General features: G+C 45.6%; 1 protein-coding gene across 1 annotated transcript in view; it reads left to right on the forward strand.

Annotated features, from left to right (window-relative positions):
* The window catches only part of LOC121570983 (SH3 and PX domain-containing protein 2A-like), a 35000-nt gene extending 17353 nt beyond the window's left edge, over window positions 1-17647 (forward strand). Inside the window, exons 2-8 of the mRNA XM_041882222.1 lie at window positions 1604-1717; window positions 8924-9007; window positions 11490-11607; window positions 11732-12093; window positions 12191-12240; window positions 14809-14928; window positions 15082-17647. Of these exons, the coding sequence (XP_041738156.1) occupies window positions 1604-1717; window positions 8924-9007; window positions 11490-11607; window positions 11732-12093; window positions 12191-12240; window positions 14809-14928; window positions 15082-17001 (2768 nt within the window). The 3' untranslated portion in view covers window positions 17002-17647. The remainder of the gene's footprint in view (window positions 1-1603; window positions 1718-8923; window positions 9008-11489; window positions 11608-11731; window positions 12094-12190; window positions 12241-14808; window positions 14929-15081) is intronic.
* Window positions 17648-19389: the final 1742 nt, after the last annotated feature.

Here is a 19389-nt window from a genome sequence, read left to right on the forward strand (position 1 = left end):
CCAGACATGCAGAGATGCGATTCGCCACCTGGTTATCAGAAGGGGGAAAGGAGAAGATTAATTGTGTGTCATCTGCGTAGCAATGATAGGAAAGGCCATGTGAGGATATGACAGAGCCAAGTGACTTGGTGTATAGCGAGAATAGTAGAGGGCCTAGAACTGAGCCCTGGGTGACACCAGTGGTGAGAGCATGTGGTGCGGAGACAGATTCTCGCCACGCCACCTGGTAGGAGCGACCTGTCAGGTAGGACGCAATCCAAGAGTGAGCCACGCCGGAGATGCCCAACTCGGAGAGGGTGGAGAGGAGGATCTGATGGTTCACAGTATCAAAGGCAGCAGATAGGTCTAGAAGGACGAGAGCAGAGGAGAGAGAGTTAGCTTTAGCAGTGTGGAGAGCCTCCGTGACACAGAGAAGAGAAGTCTCAGTTGAATGACCAGTCTTGAAACCTGACTGGTTTGGATCAAGAAAGTAATTCTGAGAGTGATAGCAAGAGAGTTGGCTAAAGACGGCACGCTCAAGAGTTTTGGAGAGAAAAGAAAGAATGGATACTGGTCTGTAGTTGTTGACATCGGAGGGATCGAGTTTAGGTTTTTTGAGAAGGGGTGCAACTCTCGCTCTCTTGAATACGGAAGGGACATAGCCAGCAGTCAAGGATGAGTTGATGAGCGAGGTTAGGTAAGGGAGAAGGTCTCCGGAAAAGGTCTGGAGAAGAGAGGAGGGAATAGGGTCAAGCGGGCAGGTTGTTGGGCGGACGGCCGTCACAAGTCGCAAGATTTCATCTGGAGCGAGAGGGGAGAAAGAAGTCAAAGGGTAGGGCAGTGTGAGCAGGACCAGCGGTGTCATTTGACTTAACAAATGAGGATCGGACGTCATCAACCTTCTTTTCAAAATGGTTGTCTTGTGAGTGCTGCTGCTCAGCGCTCACAAGACAGTTGCTTGTACAAAGCTGATAACAACCACATTACGAGATTTTGGCAGCCCTTGTATTTACCTAGAGTCGGATGAATTCATGGATATGGACATGTGTAATTGTGAACATCTCCACGTGCATCTGATGTAAGTAGTAACTGGAGAGAGGCACGAGAGTGAGCCAATTTTATTTTGTATAGATTTTTATTAAGTAAACTACTCTATATTAGGCCTACACTGTTTTTTTTTTATGAAATGCTCCACACATGACATATTTATAACCCTTCTGTTATTGTTATTATATCCACACGTTATAATTGTTCTATTATTTATATTTTTTCTCTCTGCATTGTTGGGAAGGGCCCATAAGTAAGCATTTCACTGTTAATGTACACCTTTTGTTTACGAAGCATGTGACAAATAACATTTGATTTGATATTAATTAGAGAACCTGTTGGTGATAGAGAATAGTTCATGTTTTCTCTACATCCATGTGTCTTTCAACCACACCAGTCATCCAAGAAACAGTTTTGAGTCAGGGTCTATTAGCTAGAACAAACATTATTCTTGAAATGGAGGAGGAACACTTCTCTAAAGTCATTTATAAGATTATAAACCATACTGAAAGATGCTGTGCTAGTCGACAAACACCCCACAAAATCTCAATTGACCTCTCTCTCTCTGTGCCCCCAGGCTGGTGGTTTGTCAGTACAGCGGAGGAGCAGGGCTGGGTTCCTGCCACCTACCTGAAAACCTACAGCAATACACGAGATGACCTGGAGCTGGGCGCCTCCAAGTCCGGGGAGGGTAAGAGCTCCACACCACTATGAATACAGGAAGAAAACATGTACACGACATACAGTATACAGTATACAAGCTGCACCACAATACAGACCACATTAGACGTCGTCATGTCCAGCAACTGGGTGAAATTTGTGGATGTGCAATATCCCACAACGTACAAGACCACTGTACCTCCACCACCCCCATCTCTAAAAGGGTACAGTAGTCTGACTCCCACCCCCGAATCACCGCCGACTGACGTTAACGTCCGACTTTCCCCCGGTGTGAACACCCTTCTTTGTGCTGCTGCCACTATAAACACCCCCGAACAAGCTCCAGAGTCCTCCCTGAATAAATAGCCTGGAGAAGGAGTGTCAGGGCCTAAGCCACATCTCTGGGCTGAGGTGCACTGAGTGACGTATTGTACTCTACAGTAGCAGTGTAGAAATTCAATGCAATACTAAAAAGAGGTTACCTCCTTGGAGTTTGGGGCGGTAAACGAATGAAAGAGGCGCATGTTTGGTTCACTGTAGGGATTGAGCTGTGAGGAGTTAATTTATGTGAGTCAATCACAAGTAAAGTCATGTCTGAAGTTATTTATTCCAGGCCCTGAGATAAATCATGTCAATTTATACAGACTGATTATGACACAAAACTAGAAGATAGTGATGAATGTTGCTCTGTCTGTGCAATGGTCGTATGCTGCTATATTCTGCGTTAACACCTAAGCAAGAGGGTTGTTTGCTAAACGATCATGCTGACATAAAATTGGGATCCACTCATGCAGTCATTAGAACTCCATTTCCCAAAAGACACAGCATGGGTTAGGCTATATTGTCTTGTGTGGCAGTCCTAGCAATGTCATAATCTAGCCAATCAAATCAAATCAAATCAAATTGTATTTGCCACATGCGCCTAATACAACAGGTGTAGACATTACCGTGAAATGCTTACTTATAGCCCTTAACCAACAATGCATTAATTTTTTTATAAAAAAGTAAAATAAAACAACAACAAAAAAGTGTTGAGGAAAAAAAGAGCAGAAGTAAAATAAAATAACAGTAGGGAGGCTATATACAGGGGGGTACCGGTGCAGAGTCAATGTGTGGGGGCACCGGCTAGTTGAGGTAATATGTCATGTGGGTAGAGTTAAAGTGACTATGCATAAATAATGAACAGAGTAGCAGCAGCGTAAAAAGATGGGGTGGGGGTGCAAATAGTCCGGGTAGCCATGATTAGCTGTTCAGGAGTCTTATGGCTTGGGGGTGGAAGCTGTTGAGAAGCCTTTTGGACCTAGACTTGGCGCTCCGGTACCGCTTGCCGTGCGGTAGCAGAGAGAACAGTCTATGACTAGGGTGGCTGGAGTCTTTGACAATTTTGAGGGCCTTCCTCTGACACCGCCTAGTATAGAGGTCCTGGATGGCAGGAAGCTTGGCCCCAGTGATGTACTGGGCCGTACGCACTACCCTCTGTAGTGCCTTGCGGTCGGAGGCCGAGCAGTTGCCATACCAGGCGGTGATGCAACCAGTCAGGATGCTCTCGATGGTGCAGCTGTAGAACTTTTTGAGGATCTGAGGCCCATGCCAAATCTTTTCAGTCTCCTGACGGGAAATAGGCTTTGTCGTGCCCTCTTCACGACTGTCTTGGTATGTTTGGACCATGATAGTTCATTGGTGATGTGGACACCAAGGAACTTGAAGCTCTCAACCTGTTCCACTACAGCCCCATTGATGAGAATGGGGGCGTGCTCAGTCCTCTTTTTTTTCCTGTAGTCCACAGTCATCTCCTTTGTCTTGGTCACATTGTTATCCTGGCACCACACGGCCAGGTCTCTGACCTCCTCCCTATATGCTATCTCATCGTTGTCAGTGATCAGGGCTACCACTGTTGTGTTGTCGAAAAACGTAATGATGGTGTTGGAGTCGTGCCTGGCCATGCAGTCATGGGTGAACAGGGAGTACTGGAGGGAACTGAGCACGCACCCCTGAGGGGCCCCCGTGTTGAGGATCAGCGTGGCAGATGTGTTGTTACCTACCCTTACCACCTGGGGGCGGCCTGCAAGGAAGTCCAGGATCCAGTTGCAGAGGGAGGTGTTTAGTCCCAGGATCCTTAGCTTAGTGATGAGCTTTGAGGGCACTATGGTGTTGAACGCTGAGCTGTAGTCAATGAATAGCATTCTCACGTAGGTGTTCCTCTTGTCCAGGTGGGAAAGGGCAGTGTGGAGTGCAATAGAAATTGCATTATCTGTGGATCTGTTGGGGCGGTATGCAAATTGGACTGAGTCTAGGGTTTCTGGGATAATGATGTTGATGTGAGCCATGACCAGCCTTTCAAAGCACTTCATGGCTACAGACGTCAGTGCTACGGGTCGGTAGTCATTTAGGCAGGTTATCTTAGTGTCCTTGTGCACGGGGACAATGCTGGTCTGCTTGAAACATGTTGGTATTACAGACTCAATCAGGGACATGTTGAAAATGTCGGTGAAGACACTTGCCAGTTAGTCAGCACATGCTCGGAGTACACGTCCTGGTAATCCGTCTGACCCTGCGGCCTTGTGAATGTTGACCTGCTTAAAAGTCTTACTCACATCGGCTACGGAGAGCGTGATCACATAGTCATACGGAACAGCTGGTGCTCTCATGCATGCTTCAGTGTTGCTTGCCTCGAAGCGAGCATAGAAGTGGTTTAGCTCGTCTGGTAGGCTTGTGTCACTGGGCAGCTCATGGTTGTGCTTCCCTTTGTAGTCTGTAATAGTTTTCGAGCCCTGCCACATCCAACGAGCATCAGAGCCAGTGTAGTACGATTCAATCTTAGTCCTGTATTGACTCTTTGCCTGTTTGATGGTTCGTCGGAGGGCATAGCGGGATTTCTTATAAGCGTCCGGGATAGAGTCCTGATCCTTGAAAGCGGCAGCTCTACCCTTTATCTCAGTGCGGATGTTGCCTGTAATCCATGGCTTCTGGTTGGGGTATGTACGTACGGTCACTGTGAGGACGACATCATCGATGCACTTATTGATGAAGCCAGTGACTGATGTGGTGTACTCCTCAATGCTATCTGAAGAATCCCGGAACATGTTCCAGTCTGTGCTAGCAAAACAGTCCTGTAGCTTAGCATCTGTGTCATCTGACCACTTTTTTATTAACTGAGTCACTGGTGCTTCCTGCTTTAGTTTTTGCTTATAAGCAGGAATCAGGAGGATAGAGTTATGGTCAGATTTGCCAAATGGAGGGCAAGGGAGCGCTTTGTATGCGTCTCTGTGTGTGGAGTAAAGGTGGTCTAGGGTTTTTTTTCCTCTGGTTGCACTTAACATGCTGGTAGAAATTAGGTAGAACGGATGTAAGTTTCCCTGCATTAAAGTCCCCGGCCACTTGGAGCGCTGCCTCTGGATGAGCGTTTTCCTGTTTAGTTATGGCCTTATACAGCTCATTGAGTGCAATCTTAATGCCAGCATTGGTTTGTGGTGATAAATAAACAGCTGTGAAAAATATAGATGAAAATTCTCTTGGTAAATAGTGTGGTCTACAGCTTATCATAAGGTACTCTACCTCAGGCGAGCAAAACCTCGAGACTTCCTTAGTATTTGATTTTGTTCACCAGCTGTTGTTTACAAATATACACAGACCGCCACCCCTTGTCTTACCGGAGTCAGCCGTTCTATCCTATCGATGTAGCGTATAGCCCGCTAGCTGTATGTTGTCCATGTCGTCGTTCAGGAAGCGGCACAGGTCCTAATCCAGGCACTTGTCATCTCCCGTCTGGATTACTGCAACTCGCTGTTGGCTGGGCTCCCTGCCTGTGCCATTAAACCCCTACAACTCATCCAGAATGCCGCAGCCCGTCTTCAACCTTCCCAAGTTCTCTCACGTCACCCCGCTCCTCCGCACACTCCACTGGCTTCCAGTTGAAGCTCGCATCTGCTACAAGACCATGGTGCTTGCCTACGGAGCTGTGAGGGGAACGGCACCTCCGTACCTTCAGGCTCTGATCAGTCCCTAAACCCAAACGAGGGCACTGTGTTCATCCACCTCTGGCCTGCTGGCTCCCCTACCTCTGCGGAAGCATAGTTCCCGCTCAGCCCAGTCAAAACTGTTCGCTGCTCTGGCACCCCAATGGTGGAACAAGCTCCCTCACGACGCCAGGACAGCGGAGTCACTCACCACCTTCCGGAGACATTTGAAACCCCACCTCTTTAAGGAATACCCCCCTTACTCCAACCCCCCACAAAAAAAAAATTTTTTTTAAAAGTGGTTATCCCACTGGCTATAAGGTGAATGCACCTATTTGTAAGTCGCTCTGGATAAGAGCGTCTGCTAAATTACGTAAATGTAAATGTTCAGCCACGACTCGGTGAAACATAAGATATTGCAGTTTTTAATGTCCCGTTGGTAGGATTAAGCGTAATCGCAGGTCATCTAATTTATTTTCCAATGATTGAAGATTGGCTAATAGGATTGATGGAAGAGGCAGTTTACTCGCTCGCCGTCGGATCCTTACGAGGCACCCGGACAACCTCTCCCTCAACGTGACCAAGACAAAGGAGATGATTGTGGACTACAGGAAAAAAAAGAGGACTGAGCACGCCCCCATTCTCATCGACGGGGCTGTAGTGGAACAGGTTGAGAGCTTCAAGTTCCTTGGTGTCCACATCACCAACGAACTATCATGGTCCAAACACACCAAGACAGTCGTGAAGAGGGCACGACAAAGCCTATTCCCCCTCAGGAAACTGAAAAGATTTGGCATGGGTCCTCAGATCCTCAAAAAATTCTACAGCTGCACCATCGAGAGCATCCTGACTGGTTGCATCACCGCCTGGTATGGCAACTGCTCGGCCTCCGACCGCAAGGCACTACAGAGGGTAGTGCGTACGGCCCAGTACATCACTGGGGCCAAGCTTCCTGCCATCCAGGACCTCTATACCAGGCGGTGTCAGAGGAAGGCCCTCAAAATTGTCAAAGACTCCAGCCACCCTAGTCATAGACTGTTCTCTCTGCTACCGCACGGCAAGCGGTACCGGAGTGCCAAGTCTAGGTCCAGAAGACTTCTCAACAGCTTCTACCCCCAAGCCATAAGACTCCTGAACAGCTAATCATGGCTACCCGGACTATTTGCACTGCTCCCCCACCCCATCCTTTTTACGCTGCTGCTACTCTTTTAATGATTTATGCATAGTCACTTTAACTCTACCCACATGTACATATTACCTCAACTACCTCAACTAGCCGGTGCCCCCGCACATTGACTCTGCAACGGTACCCCCCTGTATATATAGCCTCCCTACTGTTACTTTATTTTACTTCTGCTCTTTTTTTTCTCAACACTTTTTTTGTTGTTGTTTTATTTTTACTTTTTTTGTTAAAAATAAATGCACTGTTGGTTAAGGGCTGTAAGTAAGCATTTCACTGTAATGTCTGCACCTGTTGTATTCGGCGCATGTGACCAATAAAATTTGATTTTATTTGATTTTATTTGACCTACGTCCACGATTTCTCCGTCCCTTTCTCCTGCGAATGACGGGGATTTGGGCCTTGTCGGGTGTCTGTAGGATATCCTTCGCGGCCGCCTCGTTTAAGAAAAAATCTTTGTCCAATAAGAGGTGAGTAATCGCTGTCCTGATATCCAGAAGCTCTTTTTGGTTATAAGAGTCGATGGCAGAAACATTACGTACAGAATAAATTACAAATAACACAAAAAAACACACATAATAGTACAATTGGTTAGAGGGCTGAAAAATCCCAATATCGAGAGCTGCTTTATCGTTAGTGCCTTAACATTTTCACTCTCCTCTCTCTCATACTCAGAGTGCTAATATCGTGGAAAAGGCCACCACTGTATAGGTCATTATTTTACAGTTGGCATAATTACATACCCGCAGTACCTCCCTAATGCATTTCATGTAGTTTGGAAAGAAGAAACTTTAAGGATTGAAATCATTTACTTGCATCTTACTGTTCCAAACAAATATTTACATTTTCAAGCACCCTGGTGAAAACAGCTGTACAGAGTGTCGACTCCAAAACACTGTGACCCACATTACCTCTGGCACTGTATGTCACAGAATCAGCCGAGGCTGCTCCTCCTCCTTGCTCGGGCAGGCTTCGGCGTTCGTCGTCCCCGGAGTACTAGCTGCCACCGATCTATGTTTCGGTGTTTGACTTGTTTTGTCCTGATTGTGTACACCTGTTCCCCATTATGTTGTATTGTATTCCCTATTTAACCCTCTGTCGTTCATTGTGTGTTATTGTATTCGTCATCGGCAGTGTTCGTGTGCGGGTTGTTTATCCTCCTATTGTGGAGATTGTTTTCTACTCTGGTTACCTTCGAGTAAAGTATGTTTCCAGTAAGCTCTGTGTCCTGCGTTTGACTTCGCCTACTGCATTTCACCGTCGCATTCTGACACTGTAGATCTTCTGACTGAAGGAGAGAGGAGAGAGCATGCAGCACATGCTGCATTGAATTAACCTCTATAGTCCAATAGTTACACAGTAATCTCAACAGGCTTCTTCCTACCAAGGCCTGCATACAGAATGCATATCCATTCCTTATCAAGTTTTTTGGGAGAGGAATTAATCTTTCTGTTAGTATGACAGCTTTCTGGATTTTCACATTTACACAAACACCACAAGTGCACATTAGTGTTCTGGAGGAGTATGTGGGTCAGTTGTTGTATATTTTTGAACAGGGACTTTTTTTATTTCCGTTTTTCAGCTCACAGTGTATGTACATTTTGCCTGAAATCTCAACCGCCTGCTAAACTTTGAGATTAGTGTTCTGGTTTAGTGATGGAAAGCTTTTTCTTGAATTAGATATTTATATAAGCCCTGACGTTTATAGTGTTGGCTGTGACAAAAGATTGCTCCGAAGCTCCTAATCATTCCCATCTCCTGCATTTAACTAACAAAAACCATCAACAATTATAGACCTGGCATAGAGCTGCTGCCAAAGGAATTCAGCTGGTCTATTAATTGGATGGCATTCCCAAGCAGCAATGTGTGCCACAGATGCTCCTGCAGTAGAGGATGGGAAAACCATGCTAATAACTGCACTAATTGCAAGCCACATCATCGTACAGTCCTTCCATTGCAATGTGGTGTTGTTGTTTCCATGTTTGTCATGTAAGTAACTAATATCAGTCCTTTAGTTGAGTCCATGTTGTTTGTATGTGCCCATCTTTTATGTTTATGTCCCCATTTGTGTTTTTGTCTGGTCACTATCTGCGTGGGTCAGTCACTAAGCGCCGTAAGGCCCATCTGAAGAGGCTGGACCGGAGATGGACCCTGGGGGGAATGGTCAGCAGGCAGCAGAGCAGAGGTGATCAGAGACAGGGCGCCGACCTCCTTCTATTCTCTGACCCCATTGTACATTGTCCTGTCTTCTCTCTCATACCTGATACCTAATGTCTTGGTTTGTGTCATATGCCATCTTCTACACCATCATGATCCACACCCAATAACCACTAACATCATTATAAACCAGCTAATAAACAGTCCAGACATGTCATTACAATGCTAAATTGGTTTTCACATTGGTGGTTTTCAGCAGTTACAGGTTTGACCTTATGCTAGAAGATAAACATAGAAAAAATTGACCATCTTGTTGTTACTCAGTTTCTGCACTTGAATGCGGCAGTGTTGGAAGAGATTGTGTCATGTAATCAGTTTATTTGAATGAACCCCAATGTGCAACTCCAATCTTTTCTGAATTACAGCTATAGCTGCACAACCATCTAAAAGTTGGTAGGCCACATGCAATATTTTGCCACTTTAGTTGGCTTTTTACGAGCCAAGTGAAACATGTACACATATGTACTTTTCAAAAGAGACTGAGTTAAAAAGCCAGACGTTTAACAACCGGAGGTGTTGAGAGCAAGCAGGTCTACCGATGGACCAGGCCAATAAAGAATTGTATTCATCTGTTGGAGTAAGAGTGAAAAGTGTTTGTGCTTGCAGTGAAAAGTGTTTGTGCTTGCAACATTACCCTTGCCTCGAGACAGGGTTTTTTGACAGGGGATGCGGGTTGGATTGCTGACAGCGGAGTGAGGATAGGCTATTTGAGTCCAGCCCAAGGTTTGTGCTTGGCAACAGTGTCCAAAGCGGGAAAAACAACAAACGGCCTCTGGAGTAAAAATAGCTTTTTCCACTGCAGGAACTAAATCTTGCCTGTGGGGAAAAAAGCTGAAATAGTGCTGACTGCAGGAAAATAGTTTATCAAAGTTATGCAGGCGATGTATGTTGTGGTTAACATAATATCTTATTCAGAGGTTCCCCCCGCTGGTGAGTGTGGGCTCAGGAAGGTTGAACAGGGTTGCCCCTGTAGGGAGAGAGACTGGAAGTCCCGTAAGAAAGTGCAGGGGAAAACAAAGCATACAGGAAATGGCCTTTTCGGTTTTATTTACAAGGCTGTACATAGGCCTATTTCTTTGCAAGTAAAATGAATTTTTACTATATCCTTATTCAGTCCTTCTAAATCCCTGATGAGACTCAACAGGGGTAGAGGAAAGGAGAGAGTTATTAGATATCAAAAAGGAATCCAGTGATTCCAGAGGTATTCAAACGGTCTTAGCATGTAGATAGGTATTCTCCTCTCTTTACACTGTAGGGCAGCGTTCCCTCCGCCTGCCTGTGTTTTACGGTGTAATGAGATGAGACCTCTGGTCAGTGTTGGAAAAAGTACCCAATTGTCATACTTGAGTAAAAGTATAGATATCTTAATAGAAAGTTACTCAAGTAAAAGGTAAAGTCAGCCAGTAAAATTCTACTTGAGTAAAAGTCAAAGTATTTGGTTTAAATATACTTAAGTATGAAAAGTAAAAGTAACAGTATAAATAATTTAAAATTCCTATTATTTAGCAAAGCAGACGGCACAATTGTCTTGTTTTTTAAATTTTCGGATATCCAGGGGCACACTCCAACACTCAGACATTATTTCTAAAAGTTGCATTTGTGTTTAGTGAGTCCGCCAGACCAGAGTGACCACGTGTTCTCCTGATAACTGCGTGAATTTGACTATTTTCCTGTCTTGCTAAGCATTCAAAATGTAAGTACTTTTGGTTGTCAGGGAAAATGTATGGAGTAAAAAGTACAATATTTTCTTTAGGAATGTAGTGAAGTATAAATAGTAAAGTAAAGTACAGATACCCAAAAAAACTACTTAAGTAGTACTTTAAAGTATTTTTACTTAAGTACTTTACACCACTGCCTCTAGTCTGTAATGACAGGAAGTACTCTGGCCTTTAGGGAAGTTACAAATCAAGATGTCATCTCTGTTCTCTATCATCTGCTGAGTTTACAGAGGCTGACCGCTACCACGCCAGTAGTCCACTCTGTCGTTAGAACTGTTTTCCCCATTTCAAGAGATCAGTGTTTCTGAGTTTATTTTATCCCATATTTACACTTAGTAAACAGAGATCATGACATAAAGTCAATGTAATTGTCAGTTGCTGCAGGAAGACATTTACAGTATGAAGTGAGGGACATCATATTGTTAATTAGAGTTTCCCAGATTACTTAAAGCCTTTCATAGTAAAATGCTAGATATCTTTGTGGATCTGACAGAATCAATCACATCAGAACTACACACAGAGAAATGCCGTCAAGTCCACAAAATTATATACTTCAAGCCTAGATACAGTATGTCTTTATTTACTTTCACTCACTCTGAGGTGTTTCTACAATCGTTACAGTACCTCCTATAAAATATTGACATATTTTTCATTTGTTTGAGTAATATTTTGTAGTACATTTGAAACTGACGTGAGTCTCTGTGTTCCCACGTCCTCTCTGTGGCCTGACAGAGGAGAAGTATATGACGGTGCAGCCATATACCAGCGAGGGGAAGGATGAGATTGCCTTTGAGAAAGGAGTAATCGTGGAGGTCATCCAGAAGAACCTGGAGGGCTGGTGGTTCATCAGGTAAGGCCATGATTTGTGCTCCAACCACAATATAAACTGTTGCCTGTTTATACTGTCTCTCAATTATGGTTATTATCACTCAAGATCACCCCCTCTCTCTTCATCTCTCACGCCCTCTCCCCAGGTACCAGGATAAGGAGGGCTGGGCCCCGGCCTCCTACCTGAAGAAGGTTAAGGAGGACTTCTCTCCCCGTAGTAGTAATAAGAAGACCCCCTTGACTGGCCCGGTGGAGATAATCGGCAACATCATGGAGATCAGCAACCTGCTGAACAAGAAGGCCCTGAGTGAGAAGGACGTGCAGACAGACGGCCAGTCAGAGGACAACCCCCTGACCACCCCCTCCCTGGTCAAGAGGCAGATCAGCCTGCCCATACCCTGCTCTAGCTCAGACTTCAGCCCTGGTGCCGCCCTGGTGGATGTTAAGGGCAAAGCAGAACCGGCCTCTCCAGCCATAGCCCGCATCGCTCCTCACAGAATAGAGATCGGTGAGTTATCATTCAGAGACTGAATTGGAAGTTATAACGGTTTGTTAAACTAGTAACCTCACAGAATTTTATATCAATCTAATTTTCTTCTCTCTAGGCTCCCCAATCCTCAGACAAAAGCCACCTCCTCGCAGAGATGCAACTCTGGTCAGTATGAACAAATCATAAATCCTCTTAGATGTAAAGTCCCCTAATTAGGGGGACTGGTACCGACCGTCATTTTTGTGTACAGAGCACTCTGTGAACGGTGCAACATCAATTGCACCTCTGTAGCTCAGCTGGTAGAGCATGGCGCTTGTAACGCCAAGGTAGTGGGTTCGATCCCCGGGACCACCCATACACAAAAATGTATGCACGCATGACTGTAAGTCGCTTTGGATAAAAGCATCTGCTAAATGGCATGTTATTATTATTATTATTTATTAATTGCTTTATACGCTGCCCGCTAGGATCTGAGATGGAGGGTTTGAAATCGGACACCTAATTTGCATTGGGAGTGACATGTCACATTTTCTGGCCTATCCAGACAAAGGATTGATTGCCTCTGGCTGTGAGAGTCAACCCCACGTGCGTTACGGCAAATGAAAGGGGAGAGCCTAGTGAATGCAGCGGTCTCATCTCGCTGTGATATTCTCAGACGGATTTACAGCTTTTTTTTTTTATGGTGACAGAGGGAAGAAATCACTTTGTGCTTAAAGCTGAAGTTGTAACGTGTCAGCACGCATTTGAATCGCGTGTCTGTGTCGCTCAGAGAACGCAGGGCAGAATATTTTCTGTCGACATTTCTATAAAATGGTGCCAATTTTGTACTCTCACTAAATATGATCATATCTATTTTACAGTTATAAGGAAGGTGAAATCTTATAGTTAGTCATTTATAATTTTATTGTTACTATATGAAAAACAGCGCCTCCAACTGGTGATGGACTCCAAAAATTAAGGTGCCGGTTTAGATAAGGGACGATCGCTCTGGGTACCCAGTTAGAGGCACAATGACGAACAGGACACAGACTCAAGTTCAATCCTTTATTGCCTCAGACAGAGACGGCTTTATGGTGTAGTTGAATGAATGGTTTACTGAGAAATAAATATAAATGGGAAAAAGTTGTTAGAAGGGTTATGGCTAGGTGTCAATACTATGTAATAGCAGAGGATGAGTAATAATGGCATAAGCAGCAATATGGCATATTATACAGTAGCATAGCATGACAATAACAACTGTAGCAGCAAGGGTTTAGCAGTAGTACAAACTAGGATATAGCAGCATAGCCTAGCGTGAAATAGCATAGCTTAGCATAAACCAATTAGCATGAGGGTGCAGGTAATAGTAACAGAGTAGCATAGCTTAGCAGTAATGGCAAATTACTATCAGTACTAAGCAAGCAATTAGCATTAAGTAATGACAGTGCATCATTAGCATTAGCAATTAGCTAACAGTGGTAAACAGTGTATACGAGTGGAATGATAATGGCAATAAACCCCAGCAACAATAGCAGCAGTAACAGTTAAATAACAGCCAGGCTGTTAGACAAAGGCACGTAAAGGCAACTAAATGCTAATATTAACAATAACTAGCAAGCACACACCACACTCTTTACCAGGGGCACAACTTTCACTGGGGACGGGGGGGACATGTCCCCCCCACATTCTGAAATTGCATTTACAATGGGAAACAATGGGAAACCCTGGCTAGCATGCTAACCATGTAGAAATGCACCAGAAGTGATGTCATTGGAATACCGGAAACTGGAAGTAACGGCACAACTGGGATTATTAGTCTTTTACAGGATTTGACACTGTTGGACTACTATCACCATTTTAGGGAATTTGCACATGGCTCAACTAAACAAACAAGTGCAGGAGTGATGTACACTACATGGCCAGAAGCTGCTCGTTGAACATCTCATTCCAAATCATGGGCATTAATATGGAGTTGGTCCCCCCTTTGCTGGTATACCAGCCTCCTCTCTTCTGGGAAAGCTTTCCACTAGATGTTGCAGCATTGCTGCGGGGACTTGCTTACATTCAGCCACAAGAGCATTAGTGAGGTTGGGCACTGATGTTGGGCGATTAGGCCTGGCTCGCAGTCGGCGTTCCATTTCATCCCAGAGGTTTTCGAGGGGGTCAAGGCTCTGTGCAGGCCAGTCAAGTTCTTCCACACCGATCTCGACAAACCATTTCTGTATGAACCTTGCTTTGTGCACGGGGGCATTGTCATGCTGAAACAGGAAAGGGCCTTCCCCAAACTGTTGCCACAAAAAATCGTCTAGCATGTTATGTATGCTGTAGCATTACGATTTCCCTTCACTGGAACTAAGGGGCCTAACCCGAATCATGAAAAACAGCCCGAGACCATTATTCCTCCTACACCAAACATTAGAGTTGGCACTATATATTCGGGCAGGTAGTGTTCTCCTGGCATCCGCCAAACCCAGATTCGCCCGTCGGACTGCCAGATGGTGAAGCGTGATTCATCACTCCAGAGAACGCTTTTCCACTGCTCCCGAGTCCAATTGCGGCGAGCTTTACACCACTCCAGCCACATCGCTTGGCATTGTACATGTTAATCTTAGGCTTGTGTGCAGAAATCTACATCTAACAAGATCATTATTTTAAGTTGGAAGTTGGACTTTATGGCCAATTATTATTGTTTCCTTTTAACAGTATCAGCTGTGCAATACACATAATGCTGTAAAAAATTCATTTTCCACTCAGGGATTCAATTTACCCTCGCCACCAGAGCCCCCTACTGTTGAAGCAGAGTACTACACAATTGCAGAGTTCCAGTCCGTCATTTCAGATGGCATCAGTTTTAATGGAGGACAAAAAGCAGATGTAAGCTTTTTTTATGTATATTTTGCAGTGCATACATGTCCAATGTGTTATTGTTTTTGTCATTGTTCAGGTAAATTCTTGAAATTAACAGATACTGCATGTAGTTGATAAAGCCTATTCTTACCCATGTATTCTCTCTGTTCTGTCCTGTAGGTGATCGAGAAGAACTCTGGTGGCTGGTGGTATGTCCAGATCGGGGAGAAAGAGGGCTGGGCTCCCTGCTCCTACATCGACAAACGAAAGAAGCCCAACCTAAACCGCAGAACCAGCACTCTGAGCCGGCCCAAAGTCCCGCCACCAGCCCCGCCCATCAAGAAGCAGGACTCTGAGGAGACTGCCCCTCCCAGCAGTCCTGGGTCCGAGGCTCCAGAGTCCCCTGTATCTTCCAGGAGGCCTGTGTACGAGGAGCCAGAATATGACATTCCTGCCATTGGGTTTGATCTGGCGTCAGAGTTTGAGTTCCTCAGGACAGATGGGTCCTCAGTGGATGGGAAGAATGAGGATGACTCCTCAGAGAAGGGCTCTCACCTGTCCTCCAAGCCATCTCCAGCCACTTCTCTCCATAGCGCCTCCTTCAAGATGGGTGAGTCGTCCGAGGATGTGGGGCAAGAAGAGGAGGAGCCTGAGGGAGAGGAGTGTATCTATGAGAATGACGGCTTCATGCCTTTCAGAGAGATGCCTTATACACAATCCAGTGGCGACTCCGACTCCCCGAAGATTAGTGCCCCGTTGGAGACTAGCAAGAATGAAAACTCTCACTCCACGTTTGGGGCAAGGAGAAAAGGGAAGAAGAACCAGCTGGAGCTGAACAGGAGCCAGTCTCAGTCTCAAACCAAAGCAGAGGCCGGGGTGTCCAGACCCAAACCTGCCTCTACAGAGTCCACCCCAGATCTCTCCAAGCTGGCCAGGCCCAAGAAGTACAAAGAGGAGCACAAGATGGGCTCCACCAAACCTAAGCCATTGGTCAGGCCTAAGCCCCAGCTGGCCAAGGCCTCCAGTGCAGAGAAGATGGACATCAGCAGCCTCCGGAGACAGCTGAGGCCTACAGGCCAGCTGAAGAAGGGCTCCAGAGGAGGAGACTTTGAAACAGCCTCTGTCATCTCCTCTGAGGACTCTGTGTCCTCCCACAGCACCTCTGACATCTCCTCCATCTACTCTAAAGGCAGCCGGGGAGACTCAGACGAGGGCTGCAGCCTCTACCGCACCACAGATGCCTATGAGAAGGTCCAGGACTCAGAGATGAGCTTCCCTGCCGGGGTGGAAGTGGAGGTGCTGGAGAAGCAGGAGAGCGGCTGGTGGTACGCCCGCTGGGGTGACGCTGAGGGCTGGGCTCCAACTTACTACCTGGAGCCTGTCAGGCAGCTGGACGACACAGCTGGGTCAGAGTCCGATGGCACCCCTACCAAGCCGGGCAGCCTGAGCAAGTCCAACAGCCTGGAGAAGAACGAGCAGAGGGTCCAGGCCATGAACAACATCAACCAGAGCCTAAAGAGGAGCATACCGACCATCCCCTCCAAACCCCTGGGGGTGCTCTCCAAGCCCTTTGGTCTGTTCAATGGCTCGCACAAGCAGAAGAATGTTACAAAACAGCAGCAGGTGGTCAGGCCTCAGTCTGTCTTAATCTCTGGGCCGATCATCGACGGGCCAAGCCCAGTAGGCTCCCTCAGGAGCGGTGAGTCACTCAACTCCACTGACCACACACGCTCTAGTCCCACCGTGCGCCGCAACGCTTCCTTTGGTACTACCCCGCGGGGCCCAGCGCCGAACGGTAACATGGCAAACCGGAACAGCCCCGGCACGGGAACCTCCGAATCACTGGGCCGGGGGTCTCAGAGGAACAGTCTACCTATTTCCACGGTGAAACCCAAATCCCACCTCATCCACAACAACCTCCGTGAGGTGTATGTCTCCATAGCGGATTACCATGGTGACGAGGAGACAATGGGGTTCCCTGAAGGAACGACTCTGGAGGTTCTGGAGAGGAACCCTAATGGGTGGTGGTACTGCCAGATCCTGGACGGAGGTCAACCTCGAAAAGGCTGGGTCCCCTCAAATTACCTGGAACGGAACTAGTGACACACTAATGTTCAGAGCATGTGCAATCAGGTCAGAGACCATGGAAGACAGTGTAAATGGAAATGGAAAGACACTGTTTTTTTACAATTTAAAGATGGAAATCAGAAGAGACAATTTACAGTATAATTGAAGTGGTATACTTTGTGTTTTCTAAACTGAGGGTGGCCAACCAATCCTGCATATAATGTCTTGACATCTTATTATTCTAATCTGAAGTGACAAAGAAAGCACTTCAACATGTAATTTTTTGACAGGATTTTATCTGTTCACAGATAGCCGGGGATTGGAAAAAATACCTTTGGCATTAAAATCAGCTGAAGGTCAATCACATATTAAATGAAAGAATTAAACAAAAATTGTTGATTTGATGAAGTTTGCTTTTTAATCCAAAATTGAAGAATAATGGGATTTGGACACAAGTGGAGGATCTTTGGACAGCTTTGGCTGATCATGGTGAGTTTTTGTGATATGATAACATTACTTAATGATCTCCAATGGGCTAAACATTATTAACTTCTAATGATATTTGATCATAACAATGTTTTAAATGTTTTTTAATGATTTCTTCTTTAAAGGTCCAAAGCAGACGTTTTTATCTCAATATCAAATCATTTATGGGTAACAATTAAGTAGCTTACTATGATTGTTTTCAATTAAAATTGTAAAAAATAAACAGGCAAAGAGCAATTTCTCAAGCAAGAATTTTGCTAGGTCTGTCTGCGAGTGGTCTGAGTGGGGAGGGTAAACAATATGTTATTGGCAGAGAGGTTTGGAACTCTCTTTTTCATTGGTTTATTAACACATTTACTCAAATAGCTTTTACACTAAAAGGGCATTATCATAATTTTCTCAAATTCACAGTATTATTCCAACCTCATAGTGTGTAAATATATATATATATACAGTGCATTCGGAAAGTATTCAGACCCCTTCCATTTTTCCACATTTTTCCACATAAGTTACAGCCTTATTCTAAAATGGAGGAAATAAAAATAAATCCTCATCAATCTACACACAATACCCCATTATGACAAAGTGAAAACAGGTTTTTAGATACCTTATTTGCATAAGTATTCAGACCCTTTGCTATGACACTCAAAATTGAGCTCAGGTGCATCCTGTTTCTATTCATCAGCCTTGAGATGTTTCTACAACTTGATTGGAGAATTCAATTGATTGATTGATTGGAGGCACACACCTGTCTATATAAGGTCCCACAGTTGACAGTGCTTGTCAGAGCGAAAACCAAGCCACGAGGGCGAATGAATTGTCCGCAGAGCTCCGAGACAGGATTGTGTCGAGGCACATATCTGGGGAAGGGTACCAAAAAATGTCTGCAGCATTGAACGTCCCCAAGAACATAGTGGCCTCCATCATTCTTCAATGGAAGAAGTTTGGAACCACCAAGACTCTTCATAGAGCTGGCCGCCCGGCCAAACTGAGCAATCAGGGGAGAAGGGCCTTGGTCAGGGAGGTGAGCAAGAACCCGATGGTCACTCTGACAGAGCTCCAGAGTTCCTCTGTGGAGATAGGAGAACCTTCCAGAAAGACACGCATCTCTGCAGCACTCCACCAATCAGGCCTTTATGGTAGAGATGCCAGACGGAAGCCACTCCTCAGTGAAAGGCACATGACAGCCCGCTTGGAGTTTGCCAAAAGGCACCTAAAGGACTCTCAGACCATGAGAAACAAGATTCTCTGCTCTGATGAAACCAAGATTGAACTCTTTGGCCTGAATGCCAACCGTCACATCTGGAAGAAACCTGGCACATTTTACATTACATTTTAGTAATTTTGCAGACGCTCTTATATGTGAGTGCATACATTATTTGTTTATTTTTCATACCCCCCGTGGGAATCGAACCCACAACCCTGGTGTTGCAAACACCATGCTCTACCAACTGAGCTACAACCCTGCCGGCCATTCCCTCCCCTACCCTGGACGACGCTGGGCCAATTGTGCGCCGCCCCATGGGTCTCCCGGTCCTGGCCGGCTACGACAGAGCCTGGATTAGAACCTTGATCTCTAGTGGCACAGCTAGCACTGCGATGCAGTGCCTTAGACCACTGCGCCACTCGGGACACTACGGTGAAGCATGGTGGTGGCAGCATCATGCTGTGAGGATGTTTTTCAGCGGCAGGGACTGGGAGACTAGTCTGGATCGAGGGAAAGATTAACGGAGCAAAGTACAGAGAGATTCTTGATGAAAACCTGCTCCAGACAACGCAGGAGTGGCTTCGGGACAAGTCTCTGAATGTCCTTGAGTGGCCCAGCCAGAGCCCGGACTTGAACCCGATTGAACATCTCTGAAGAGACCTGAAAATAGCTGTGCAGAGAAGGATGGGATAAACTCCCCAAATACAGTGTGCCAAGCTTGTAGCATT

This window comes from Coregonus clupeaformis, chromosome 1 (genome assembly GCF_020615455.1).
Source record: "Coregonus clupeaformis isolate EN_2021a chromosome 1, ASM2061545v1, whole genome shotgun sequence".
Classification (NCBI taxonomy): domain Eukaryota; kingdom Metazoa; phylum Chordata; class Actinopteri; order Salmoniformes; family Salmonidae; genus Coregonus; species Coregonus clupeaformis.